The sequence below is a fragment of the Protopterus annectens genome, chromosome 3.part0, assembly GCF_019279795.1.
Source record: "Protopterus annectens isolate FY-2018-M chromosome 3.part0, PAN1.0, whole genome shotgun sequence".
NCBI classification, from domain to species: Eukaryota; Metazoa; Chordata; order Ceratodontiformes; family Protopteridae; genus Protopterus; species Protopterus annectens.
The window spans coordinates 662,165,855-662,180,095 of NC_056731.1; the positions used below are offsets into that span (position 1 = coordinate 662,165,855).

At 39.4% G+C, this 14,241-nt stretch overlaps 1 protein-coding gene across 1 annotated transcript in view; it reads right to left on the reverse strand.

Moving 5' to 3' along the window:
- LOC122796516 (band 4.1-like protein 4B) overlaps positions 1-14,241 on the reverse strand; it is a 2,320,263-nt gene that overhangs the window by 120,832 nt on the left and 2,185,190 nt on the right. The window contains exon 13 of the mRNA XM_044065074.1: positions 10,501-10,531. Within this exon, the coding sequence (XP_043921009.1) occupies positions 10,501-10,531 (31 nt within the window). The remainder of the gene's footprint in view (positions 1-10,500; positions 10,532-14,241) is intronic.

Below are 14,241 nucleotides of genomic sequence, written 5' to 3' on the forward strand. Positions count from 1 at the left end.
ACTGTCAGTTTCATATACTCAAATATCAACATGTCATGGCATTGCTTAAACAGAAAATTTTGTTAAACTCTGAATGTGCAGAAAACAAGGAAATGCAGTATTTATTGCATGCAGCTGAACAAGTTGGAAAGCATACTTTGCAATGTGGTTTTGATTCTATGGAGGCCTCCTGCAGGGCCGCAGTTACGGGTTCTGTAATTAGGAGTCATGCTTGGTTAAAGGAACAAAATCTGCCTGATCACGTCAAAGTTAAATTATTAGATGCACCTTTACAGCATGATACTTTGTTTGGTGTTAAGGCAGAAGAGGTGTTAAAGAAAATGGAGGACAAAGCTAAATCTATGCAAACTGTCAAAGATTTTTTACAAGTACAGCCACCTAGGTTTAGTAGACACTGGCCTACAAAGAACTGGTCCTTTCCTGTGTCAGACAGACCTCAAAGGGGCAGATCCAGATGCCCTAGAGTCAGATCCCAGGCGCAAGGTTCATACAGGTCAAAGCAATGGGGTGCTTCTACCTCCAAAAGTGGAGAAGACAAATCACAACCTTACAGGAAACAGTCCCAATGACTTCCCCCTGCCTGCGCCAAGCACTTATCTCCTGGCAGCACCCTTAGGGGGAAAAATAGCATTTTTTTCTCAGAATTGGCACATTATAACCCAGGACAAGTGGGTTCTAAACATAGTGTCACAAGGCTACAAGTTCCACTTCCATACCCTGCCAAAGGCAAATGGTTGGCCAGATCTGCCAAAAAATCAATGGGCAGAGGCACAAAAACAAGTCTCATCCCTCATGGACATGGGGGCCATTCAACAAGTACCAGAGCAAGTGCAGGGACAAGGATTTTACTCAAGACTGTTCCTGGTACCCAGAAAGGACAAAGCCTGGAGACCAATACTGGACCTATCTATCCTAAACACATTCCTGGATATACCAAAATTCAAAATGTTGACCTTGCAGCAGCTTCTGCCCATGCTGGGCACGAAGGCTTGGCTTGTGACTTTAGACCTAAAAGAGGCATACCTGCATGTCCCAATCAGGCAATCATGCAAAAGATACCTCAGATACAAGGCTGGCTCAATGCATTACCAATTCTCTGCACTGTCCTTTGGCTTACCTACTGCTCCCAGGGTCTTTACAAAGTGCCTGGCACCAGTAATTGCATTCTGCAGACAAAGAGGAATACAAATATATCCTTACTTGGATGACTGCCTAATTCAAGCAGAGAACAAGGACATTCTTCTACAGCATCTGGCATTTGTGAAAAGACTTCTAACATGCCTAGGGTACACAGTCAATGAAAAGAAATCAAAATTAGTACCCTCTCAAGAGATAATATTCCTGGGTGCAAGCTTAAATACAACTGCCCAGATGGCTTATCTCATGCCAGACAAGCAAAGGCAACTGACTACCTATTTCAAAATAATGGCAACAAAGGCAGAGTTATCTGCAAGAAAAATTCTGCAGGCTTTGGGCTTCATGGCATCCTGCATCCGATTAATTCCATATGAAAAACTGCATATGAGGAAACTTAATGGTACCTAAAAAGTATTTAGACTCATAATTGCCACAGCCTGGAAAGAATGATTACTCTCATCCCCTGCCTGCAACAGGAGTTTCGATGGTGGGCAAAGGATTGTCACAAGAACAAGGGACAGCCATTCACATTACCCCCAGCCAGGCAAAACCTAACAACGGATGCATCAGATTATGCCTGGGGGGGGGCCCACATGGCAGGAAGATGCATTCAGGGCACATGGTCCGCAAACCAAATGCATCTACATTTCAATCAAAAAGAGATGCTAGCTGTTCAAAATGCCCTGACGCCTTCAAGGACCTACTTCATCCAGAACTACTGACAGACAGACAACACCATGGTCATGTGGTATATAAACAAGCAGGGGGGCACACATTCTTACCCCCTTTGCAGACTAGCCATGACTTTGTGGGACACAGCATTGACTTACCAAGTACATCTGCAGGCACAATTCCTGCCAGGAAAGGAAAATACTCTGGCAGATGAACTAAGCAGAAACCTCATGGATCCCCACAAGTGGCAGCTGGATCCACAAGTCTTCCGCATGATAACAAGAAAATGGGGATGCCCGGACATAGATCTATTTGCCTCCCCTCACAACTTCCAACTAAAAAGATTCTGCACAAGGACTTATCACAGACAAGCATGGAAAGTGGACGCTCTATCTTTCAGCTGGAAAAAACTATCAGTATATGCCTTTCCTCCACTGCCTCTCCTCCCCAAGGTACACCTAAAGGTCAGACAGGAGAAGCCAAAGATGATACTGATTGCCCCAGACTGGCCCCGCCAGTACTGGTACCCAATCCTAAGGAACTTTTCTCTATGCCCAGCTTGGACCTTACCTCAAATACCTCACCTACTGTCCCAGCAAAACAATCAGATCCTGCACAGCCAACTCAGGACTTTAAACCTGGCAGCATGGCAGATAATGTAGTCATACAAAACACACCTCTCAGTCAAGCTGTAATGGATGTCATTTTGGAAGCCAGAAGGCCTAGTACTAGAAAATCTTATGCTGGAAAATGGAAGAGATTCTGTGCTTGGAACCAGGCACAAGGAACTGATACAGCTGTACCAAATATCCCTCAGATTTTGCAATACTTAACTGAGAAGCTGGACAAAGGCCTATCTTTTTCATCAATTAAAATCCATGCCTCTGCCATTTCGGCTCATTACAATGCAGAGCCACCAATCTTTTCTCATCCTTTATTAAAACAGTACCTCAGAGGAGCCAAAAATTTAAGGCTTCCAAGGAGATCTCTAACACCTGCATGGGACCTCAACTATGCCTTGGAAAAACTCACCCTGCCTCCTTTTGAGCCAGCTGCTACTGCTGATATAAAGTTTTTATCTTGGAAAACAGCTCTGCTCCTAGCAATAACTTTTGCAAGATGAGCTTCAGAGCTACAGGCACTCATGGCTGTGGAACCTTTTATCATGTTTTATCCAGACAGGGTTTCTCTGAGGACAAACCCAACATTTATGCCTAAGGTAGTGTCTAGTGTGGCTCTTAACCAAACTATTCATCTGCCAACTTTCTATCCAAATCCACAGAACAAGGGGGAGAGAATTCTGCATTCTTTGGACATACACAGACAGCTTAAATTCTGCTTGGACAGAACCAAAGTTTTCAGGAAGACAGAGCAATTACTAGTGACATATGCTGCAGGATCACAAGGAAAGGCTATCTCAAACCAGACTATTTCAAAGTGGATAGGCCACTGCATTCATTTCTGCTATTTTCACCATGGCAAGCCAGTGCCTAAAGGTATTAGGCCACATTCAACCAGAGCTGCAGCCACTTCAGCAGCCTTTCTCAGGGGAGTACCAACCAAAGACATTTTAGAGGCTGCTACTTGGAGTTCAGTGCACACCTTTACAAAGCACTATCATCTGCCACTCTACTCTAAATCCAGGGCAGGTTTTGCCACTGCAGTTCTGCAGGGCCTCATAGCCGCTCCTAATGCTGTTTAGCTCCAGCCTCCCAACCATAGCTTTGGGACTCTACCCAAATGTAACGACTGCAACAGTGAAACACGAATAACATAGTACAGTTGTGTACACTTACCATAAATGAAGATGTTCGAGTGTATTCACTGTTGCAGTCCAGGTTACCCACCTGCCACCCCCCTTTTTTCTGCTGGAACTTATCTTTCCTTCTCTGATTTATACAACCTATGTGGTGTATTTGCTTGTAGATGAAGGTAAAGTTTATATTGGTACATGTATTTTTATATATATATAAATTCTGGCTACCCTTTTAGGGGGCACCTGACATCTGGGGCAAGAAAAACTGAAGAAAATGGCGTTGGCTGCTTCTTTTATACCCCTGATGATCTGACGTCAGGGAAGAGCTGACAGTGGCCGACGCAGGACCCAAGACTTTGGAATTCAGGCTGACTGAAGGCAGCCTGCCAGCAGGATTACCCAAATGTAATGACTGCAACTCGAACATCTACATTTATGGTAAGTGTACACAACTGTACTTTTCGTTGGGCAGATTTTGGGAGGACCAGTATAGTATATTATCTAAGGTGGACAAATTATTCCCGTAGTTGGAAGCAACGGCAAATTTGTGAGGATTAAGGGGACAATTAAGGATAAGTTCAGCTGGAAGAAAGTCAGGGATGGGTTTTGGGAAAGGTGATAGCTTGAGGCTATTAGAGTGGAGGATGGCTAGACCATCCTCTTTTTTTGGATTCTGTCACAGTGATAGATATTATAGCCTGGTGGGAGAATTTCAATATTACTGATGTGTGGCTTAAGCCAAGTTTCAGATAAGGAAAGGATATGAGGGGTTGCATGGTCTATCCAGGTATGGAACTTAGTGATTTTATTGGTTAGGCTTTGAATATTTAGAGAGTATATTGTTAGGTGTTTGGGTAAGGATGAGTTTATTGTGTTAGGCTGGTTGAGGGTGTTTGAAGAGGGAGGGGATGTAGAAGGTAAGAGAGGTATGTGATTATGTTGAGAGGACGAGGGGCCAGGGTTAGAATGGATGTCCCCAGATATGAGTAAGTTATTGCTGGGAAGAGAGAGTAAAATAATATACAGGTGTAGTTTGGGTTTAGGTTTGTAAGTGGGTGGAAGGATTTGTGGTCTAGCCAATTTATGAAGAAGGAGGTGGAGGGGTTGAACAGGGCTGGGGAGATATTAAAGAAGGATGTAGTTGAATGAGTATCATACGTGTAGGATGTAGGAGAGCATAATAGTGGATAGAAAAGGTGTGTGTGATAAAAGTTGAGAGCAGAGAGAAGAATAAGGAGTGTGGAGGTAAAATAAGGTGTTGCATTTTTGGAAGAGAGTAGAGGGGTTGTGAGTAGGGTAAAAATAGTTCAGGGAAGGAAGTGATGTAAATTTAGTTTGACAGGAAGTTGTATGTCAGTGGATGATGGAGAAAGAAATGCGAGTTAAATTAGGCAGGAAGTTGTTTGTCAGTGGATGATGGGGAAGGAAGGGGAGGGAGTGGATGGTATAAACAATTGTTATGGGGCATGTGGGAATGGGTGTAGGGTAGGGGAGAAAAGCACTAAAATGTTCAAGGACCATGCTATTGTGTGTTTTCTTTGGTTTTGAAAATTATCAATATGGTCCTGGAAAGACAAGCCTTATACAACATAAAAAAACTTAACGGTCTGGTATGGGAATGGTGGTCACATCCACTTTTAATTTCTGACCAAACTAACCAATATCTACAGCTTCCAAACAAAGATTACAGACCAGTGTTAAGTCACTGAAAGCTTTAAGTACACTATTTAAAGGCAGGGAGTTTCAGGACCTAGAGTACAATGATGATGGAGGAATTAGTGTAAGAAAAGCAATAGGGGTAAATATTCCACTGGATGAGCAGGTGGCAAGGTTTTGTGACATACTGACAGGACAGTAGAATTTAGCAAAGTTTTATTCAAGGCTAATGCTCAGAGATTGTAACACTCTCAAGTGGGGAGAATGATGGTTAAAATTATTAAATAAAACATTAAGGTGTAGTTGAAACATTGACATAGACCTGGCGAAGGCTTTTGATACAATACCTCACTCGGGTATCATTGAAAAACTCATCAACTTAAATGTAAACCCATACATTACAAGATGGGTTGCAAACTGGCTGAGTGACAGAACCCACAGGGTCAGAGTTGCTGGCGCCATGTCAGACTCAAAGCCTGTCACAAGTGGTGTCCCACAGGGCTCAGTCCTGGGCCCACTCTTGTTTGGCATCTACTTTTCTGAAGTACAAGCAAACACAGGAGGGTTATGGCTGACAAAGTTTGCAGATGACTGCAAACTGGGCGCCGTAGTTGAAAACACATCCGACACAGATATCCTTCAGAAGGGTCTCACAGAAACGGACAACTGGTGCCAGAGCCATGGCCTAAAGTTAAATGCCAAGAAATGCATAGTCATACCCTTCGGGAAAAATAAGGTTACCCCTAGCTACCATATAGGTGGCAATCCCCTGAACACAGAAGTTATTAGGGACCTGGGAACCCAGGTTGACAGTAGCCTTTCATTCGACACTCATATTGCTAAAGTAGTTAGGAAGACCTTCTACATTGCCCACCTTATCATGAAGGGATCCACATCTAGATCAAGGGAAGTCATAGTCTCCCTATACTCATCACTCATCAGACCAATGATCGAGTACAATGCCCCATTCAGAATGTATCTGACCCGACACTTGCAGCAGCTGGAGAGGCCACAAAAGTTCCTCACCAAAAGGATAAAGGGTCTCAAAAATCTGTCTTATGCTGCCCGACTGAAAGAACTCCAGTTATATTCAGTTGCTTACCGCTTGCTCAGAGGTGACCTATGCCTGACATACAAGGCCATGTCAAACCCAGATTTGATGAACATGCTTCATCTCAAAAAAATCTAGATCCCTCAGAGCCACAAGGGCGGGAGACTTAAACCTCGACACGGTTATTAATAGGACGTGCTGGAGGGATAGATTCATCACCCAAAGACTCCTTATGCTGTGGAACAAAATCCCGGTTTATGTGAGGCAGAGCACCTCGCTGGCCTTGTTCAAGAGGAATCTTGACAAATGGATGGGAGATCGCAGATACACCCCAGGGGTTACCTCAGTGTCACTGCTTGACAGAGGCACAGCAAAATAATGGGCATAGTTTCTCCAAACTAAAGGGGTGGCGTAAGCCACAAAACTATGGGCTAGGCTTATAAATGCTCTTGGGCAGATAGCCTAGTATGAACCTATGAACTTTCAGACACTGTTATACAACACTATGCAAGGCCTTACATATAAAAGAATTTATAACAATATTTAGAGAGCATTCTCTTGCATACTGGGTGGCCACAGTAGTTAGTGTTATCATCTCACTGCAAGAGGTTCTCTGGTTTGATTCGTGGCTGGAGTGCCACATTCCAAAGACATGGAGTACGTGGAGTACACACACTAAATTGGCTGTAGGAGCAAATGCATGACACATATGAAGTAATGCAGCAGGGCTTGCCACCCAAAGGTGTAAACATTGGCTTGAGATGATTGTCACTGTTGAAGTGACACCCCGACTCCATATGCAAAAATGGGGAAAGGGGGTTGAGGATGGATGGATGGATTACCTTGCTTACACTTCAGCAATGCAGACAAGCAGTAATACAAACACTAACAGTCACATAGGTAATCTAGATAGACCAAAAGCAGGCAAGAGAAAAACTGTCAAGCAGCAGTGGAACTCTTACAGAGGTGTGGCTGATTAGAGAGTAAACTAATTTAAAAATGTAGCAGTTGGTTAACCTGGTGATACTTAATTAAGATACATTACCATGATGGAGAAAAGTAGTGGTATCTACTATTCTTAAGATGGGAAAAGCTCCCCATTTGCTCTCTTCTTGCAGTAACATCTCAAGCCTTACTTATGACTACAATGTGTTTATGGCCATAATGTCAGAGATCTTGTGAAACGGATACCAGAATTAACGGACTTGATTCAGTGAAGGTTTATCTGGGTGAGGTCAGCAGACACAGAATAATATTTTGAAGACAATATTATTAACAGGAGATGCTTGTAGACAGGATGAGGACTACACACATTTCGGGTCTAAACTCAGAAAAAGTCTTTGATTATTTAGACAGGGCTTATCTGGTGGCAACACTTAAGAATATAATGCTCACAGATAGGTGTTGTGCAACTTTGATGAGAGTACAAAATGATGCAAATGCATGAATTAAGACAGTATGGCAACTAGCAGAATCCTTGAGGCTAGCAAGGAGAAATAGAAAAGGTTAGATGTGTCCTTTGTTGTCCCACAAGTTCTGCATTAAAACAACAATAAAATCCCTGTGGACTCGCATTGCAATGCTTCCTGAAAAGATAATGATATGATAAGCAAAGAATTACTGAGCTTCCTTCTCTACAATATTTTTTTCAACTTTAATGAAAACTACTTCAAACATGTTGCATAGCAATGGGTGCAGCCATAGCACCCAGCTTGGCTAATACCTCACTTGCTAAATCAAAAACATCCTCAATATTTCTCAATGTATCACAGGCCATTTTAAAATTCTTCACTGTACTCCTGAAAAATGGTAAGAATGTTTCCAACAAATTTAGGGATAGTCAATACATAAAGCTAAGCTTGAACAATTATAGAGCTGATAGTTACAAGATTACAGACTGAACAGACTTGCTGTCACCTCTCTAGCCATATCACTGGGCTCTAGAGAAATCTCTTAATAAATATTCTTATTTATTAATTTATGTTTATCATGTACGTTTTAATATATGTGTTTTAGATCGCAGCCACTGATCAATAAAAATGAAGAGTGAACTATCAAAACATAGTCAACAAAATAGATCAAATGGCTGCTAGAGAATTGCAGCTTCAGATAAATAGCCATGTGCAATAATCAACACTGTGCTAAATTAAAATGGTTGGATCAGCAAAATTAGCGAACAAGAAAAACACGCCTTTATACAAGCTGGATACAGTACAGGATTGGTATGAGACCTCTAATAAAAAACTTTTAAAACACCAAATCATTGAATCTGTACTGCTCAGTCTTCATGTTATATTAAATGAATACAAACTGCTTAACCAATTCTAACCAATTCAGAAGATTCCTAAAAAGAATCAAGACCATGCTTAGATAATTGTCTTTCATAACAAATAAATAAATAAATAAATGAATAGATAAAATTACAGTACAACCTATTTGAAAAAAATCCCACTTTGTTTTAATCAATACCTGAACAAAATTAATTGAAAGATTGTGCTTTTCATAGATACAATTCAGATGGTCCTGCAAAACTCAAATTCTGTCACCTTTCCAAATATAGTCCTGGATCTTCTTAAATTGAGGAAATATTTAATCATTCAAAAAATTTTCAGAATAAGTCTGGAGTCTGGGAACATGAGAAAGAAAGTAGATCTCAACACAATTGTGGTTGCTTTTGATAATAATATGATCATTTGGCTTAATATCCCTTAAAATGTCCACAAATAAATTATTAAGCTATCTGTAACAACAAAAAAGGGTGAATGTAATCCAGGCATGAAAAAATGGGAATTGTGGGAACAATATATGCACAGCAGGAATGAGGTCTGAGGCAGGATTTGAATGAGCCATATAATGCTTAACTGACATGACTGGATAGATTCTAAGTGATGCATTATGTTTGCAGTTACAGCTGTTTTAATGGTGTCTGTAACGTATACTGTTTGCAACTAAAACGGTGCCATGTTGTTTGTTTTTCATTTACATAAATGTAAGATTGCCTATGTCAGATGTGAAAATTTAATAAAGATGTTTGTTGGCAAAAAATAAATAAATAAATAATCCAAGCAAATGTAATTCTAAGACTATCTTTTAATACATTTGAAGTAGTTCTCTGAGTCCTCTATATATATGTTCATCTTCAATGCCTGAAATCCTTAAGTCACAATGGTCAAGTTACTTTGTTATTTCAGGCAGGATATTTCTGAGTTTGGAAAATTAATGAAACGGTTTGGTTAGGGCATTCTACAAAGGCAAAATAAGTTATTTAAGGCCCTGAGGGATTACAGCAGTCTTCATACATGGCTTCTGTTGTTTCAGCTTAATTTCTTTCTTTATTGCAACATTACTCCTGCAGTTTTTCCTGACACTTAGGTTTCTTTTCTTCACTTTTCATAGCGTCATTGCATGGGAAGATTTTGCCTTGATCATTTGAGTACCCAAGTAGTGTTTCATAATTAAGCTTGTTTAAGCAGCAATAAGATACACAAAACAAGAAGAGTGGATTAAAGAAGCACCACTGCCAGCTGGATAAAATAAAATTAATGAAAAATTCTAAGGGGTGTTTTTACAGATGGTGAAATGCTTCGTTGTAAGAAATTTGAAGGAAGAGCTAAGAGAAATCACTCTTGCTTTAGTTCACTGCCATTCTGAAAAAGCAAGTAATGATGGTTACATCAGAATGAAGACAGAAACAACTGACAAATATAAAATGTTTGCGGGGCATGTACTGAATGGGAAGAGAGAAGTGACATTTTGTACTGTGCAAGGTCCAACAGGTCAAAGTATCCTTTTTTTACCACATTTTTACTGTGAAACCCAGTTTTCTAACTACTGACTCAAAATGCTGCGATTACATCCTGACCAGTACTAAACATTAATAATATAACACATATGACCTCTACCCATCTGAGTCTGCTATAAAGGATTGTATCTAAAAGGAAATCAAGGGAATCTTTTCCTTACAAGCTCTATTACTGGAGAGCATCTTCAGTGCCCTATCTAAATTCAATTCTGCAACAACAGCATATCTTATTTTCAGCATCTTCCCCATGCTACTCCAGGTCTTAAAAAAATATTAAGCAAAAGGGAGGTTGCATGACCTCAAGAAGGCAATCATCACATGCTTTTGTGATCTTTATTTAGCTTATAGTTAACGAACATTATAATGATGTAATTACAATCACAAGAAAAAATCAGTATTATACAATGTTAATTTGATATCATTCACCTTAGTTGTGATGGTCTTGATGGAGTACTTCCTGTAAAACAGAAAACGACACAAGTGTTATTTCAATCATGATTTTACATTTGTTTCCACAAAGCCCATTTAGAATGACAATGCAAAACAGTTACAAACAAATTTATGAAGAATAACTAAAGTGCTTTTTTACATATCTGTGTGTGTATATATATATATATATATTTAGTGGAATGCGACCTAATCCTATGATATTATTTTTCTGCATCCAACATGGATGGAAGATTGTAAAACTGATTAACTTTTTCATTGTGAAGAGGGTTAAGTATGTTGCATCTTCTGTAACTCCAGACCTTCCGAAGGCACATGAGTCAGCAGGATATTCCAATTTAACTCTCATCTTCCCAGACGAAAGTCTTCTGGGAAATAATTTTCAGCAGTTTCTCCATGCAGCACTTTTTTTTGTGTGTTCTTGACAATATATTCATTATACTCTATCAAGAAAATTTAGTAAAACAGATCCCATCCCCCTTAGTTCTTTCAATAACTTGGTCTCGGAACAGAGGAGGGATAAGCTACCTTAAAACTAACTTCAAACTGAGGAAAAAACTGCATACAAAGGAGGAAGTCATTGCCAGGGAATGGAGAAAGGTTTATTATCACAGTGACTAATACACCCTCAAGCATATATAGTAACACTAGTTGCAATTAACTTAAGCTAAATTCTTTCAGCTTTAAAACAACAAAGACATCTGCCGAAGAGCAGTAGTGAGCATTTTCCTTTACTGGATATACAGAGTGGCTCATAAAATGTTATTAAAGACTTTTAATGTGAATCATGCCCTGCCTATAAGATAAACATACAACCTGTGATTCACAAAAATGTTAAGAGTTTATCAAGCAGACAGAGACATAAATAAGCTGAAGTGACACTCCAATTAAAAAATGAAGATGAAGTATCAAATTTATGAGTATACTAATCATTCACAAAGTCTGGATGTTCCTTTCTTCTACAAAGGATAATACAAGAAATGCTTAATTTTTCCTATATTATTTCCATTAGCAAATGAACATCTTCCAAATATCAAACTTTAAAGGTTATTAAAACTGACACAGGTAATAAATACAGAGCTTCACTATTTGCAGACAATATGCTTAAAGGTTATGAAATTGATACAGTGAAAGAATATTAAGTTTCATTATATAAAGACGATATATGATTACATCTAATAAGTTGTTTTCTCCAATAATTTACTAAAATTCTTTGCTGCATACTCAAATCTAAAATTCAGAACAAACAAAAGTAATTCAGTGGTAATCATTCATAAGCTTAGGAAAGATGCAATTGAACATGCAAATGGTTAAAATACCTTGATATAGCTATTGCCCCTAATCCTGAGTCTGCTAGGCATGTAAATTACAACATTATTATAAAAAAGAATGACTGAAACATGCTTGAAATATGAAAATTATTTAAATGGATTTTTTACAAAATATATACATTTTCCAAACTACATCCTTGTTACCAACTAAATGACATATTAGTCAGATTAAAATAATCCTCTAATCTACTAACAAAGCCAGGAAATCTTTTAAAAATCATGTTAGAAATTCAGATAATGGGGATGTGATTTTTGGAAACTGAAATCTACTCAACAACTTGTATTCGTCAAGGATAACACGTCTGACTGATAATTATAAATCAGTTTGGAAGGATATACACACTTCAGTTAGCAAAAATAATAAAGACAAGATTAACTATCCTCAAACTAATCTGAATAGCATTAAAATTATTTCAGTTTTTGTTACCTTTACTATACATATTCCACGTATAATTTAAATATTGTGTCCTTTTTCTTATTCCTAGTTAGGAAACAAAAATTAGCAAAAGGAAGTCAAATGACTCATCTACTGCTTTAAATCTCAAGAAGAAAAATGCATTATGCCTCCCTCAGGATAGTCATTGCTGTATCAATGCTGTCAAATGTTTGCCACCCATCCACTAAACCACACCACACAACATCTATCAATCTCAGCAAAGCCCCCAACATTTTTCCTAGCCAATATAGACACACACACACCCTATGATCATAGTCCAAGACTTGAAATCAGTTTACATGGATTCATAGGTAATTAGTAGGTATGATGTCCAGGAGATTACTGAAGAGCCTAGCCCAATTACCCAACTACTCCAAAGCTCTGCCTGGTTAAGTGACTTGTTCAAGGAAGTACAGTAGGCAAATGACGGCTGAGGGAATCAAACCCTGTACCATGGGAAGCAGCTCATAGCCTTAATTCTCTGCACTACCAGACCCAAGAGTCCTAAGGGTCTCCACTCTCAATGGGCAATACAGCCACTGTGGGCCTCCTCCAAGATGCCAGCAATCTACCCTCCAAAATACTGTCAAAAACAGATCCTTATTACCCCCAGCATCCAAAACTCCACAGGAATACCATCTATTCCTGTAGACCTCCCTACTGATCAATTACATCTTACCGCTTTTATATAAACTCTTCCTATCTAAGGTATCAACTACAGAGCCCCATCTTCCTCCACTCCAGCATAATTAAGTCCTCCACAATTTATCCTTTTGTGTTCCTTCCTGGCCTCCACACTCCTCTATACAAATTCCCAAAAAACTTCCAAAATATTTCCAACACATCCATAAGATCACAGGTCATTTCTCCCATTACAGGTTCCCAAACATTGGCCACAACTCTGTCCACCCTATGCCTCCCAAGTCGCTGTACCAAAAGTCCTTGAATCCAAGAGTTTTTATTAAAAAATGGGGATGATAAACAACCTCTCCAAATCCATGCATATCATTTAAATATTCAATTACCTCACTTCAAGAGACTCCTTCTTCCTGCAACACACCAGCCCTTGTCAATCCCTCCATGTAATTCTAATCCCTTCCTTCCCATCTTTCTCTCATCTCTACCATGCTTTCAAACTCCCATCTCACTCACTAGCCATTATGCCTTTGCAATATCTATCCTTCCTAATAACTCTTGAATCACATCCACCATCCAGTTCTCAAATTTCTTTTCTTTCAACAGACAGTAGGATAGGACAAGCATCTCCCATCCACATCACTAACTAGCATTTCCATCTGTTTCTTTTATTGCAAGATGCAAACACAGTCAATGGATAAACCTCCAATGTTTTAATCAAGTGTGAAATATAACTTCCACCCAATCTATCCCAGCTACTGAGTCTTGGGGAGTAATATACAAATTATATCTGAGCCTCAGCCACTAAACCTGCATCCTCAACACTAAGAGCTCTTATATACTGCCTCAAGCATGTAACCCCCACCACACTCCCATCCAGGTCCCCAAAACATCCCCACCATTGCCAATCAGGTTCTAGTCTCCACCCATAAATAATCCCAACTGAAAGATTATTTCTCCAAAAATTCTCTAAGCTCCATAACAGCAGCTGTAGGTGGCAGATCAACACATACCACCATAATATTCCTTCCATGCCAGTAAACCCATACTACCACAAATCTACAATTAATGTAATTTGTCCCTATTTTATCACTAATGGAGCTACTCTTGCAATCAGTACTATTACTCTCTTTTCCCCTTTGTTCCTGAGACTCTGTTGAATGTCCATCATGAAATCCTTTGTCAAATTCACATACTCACTTCTATGCAAATGCTTGTCCTGTAACAGTATTTTCACAATGCTCATCTTAATATAAAGCAGTACTTTACTTTTTGTCTGTACCTGCAATGTCATTTACATTCCATGTGAATATTAAC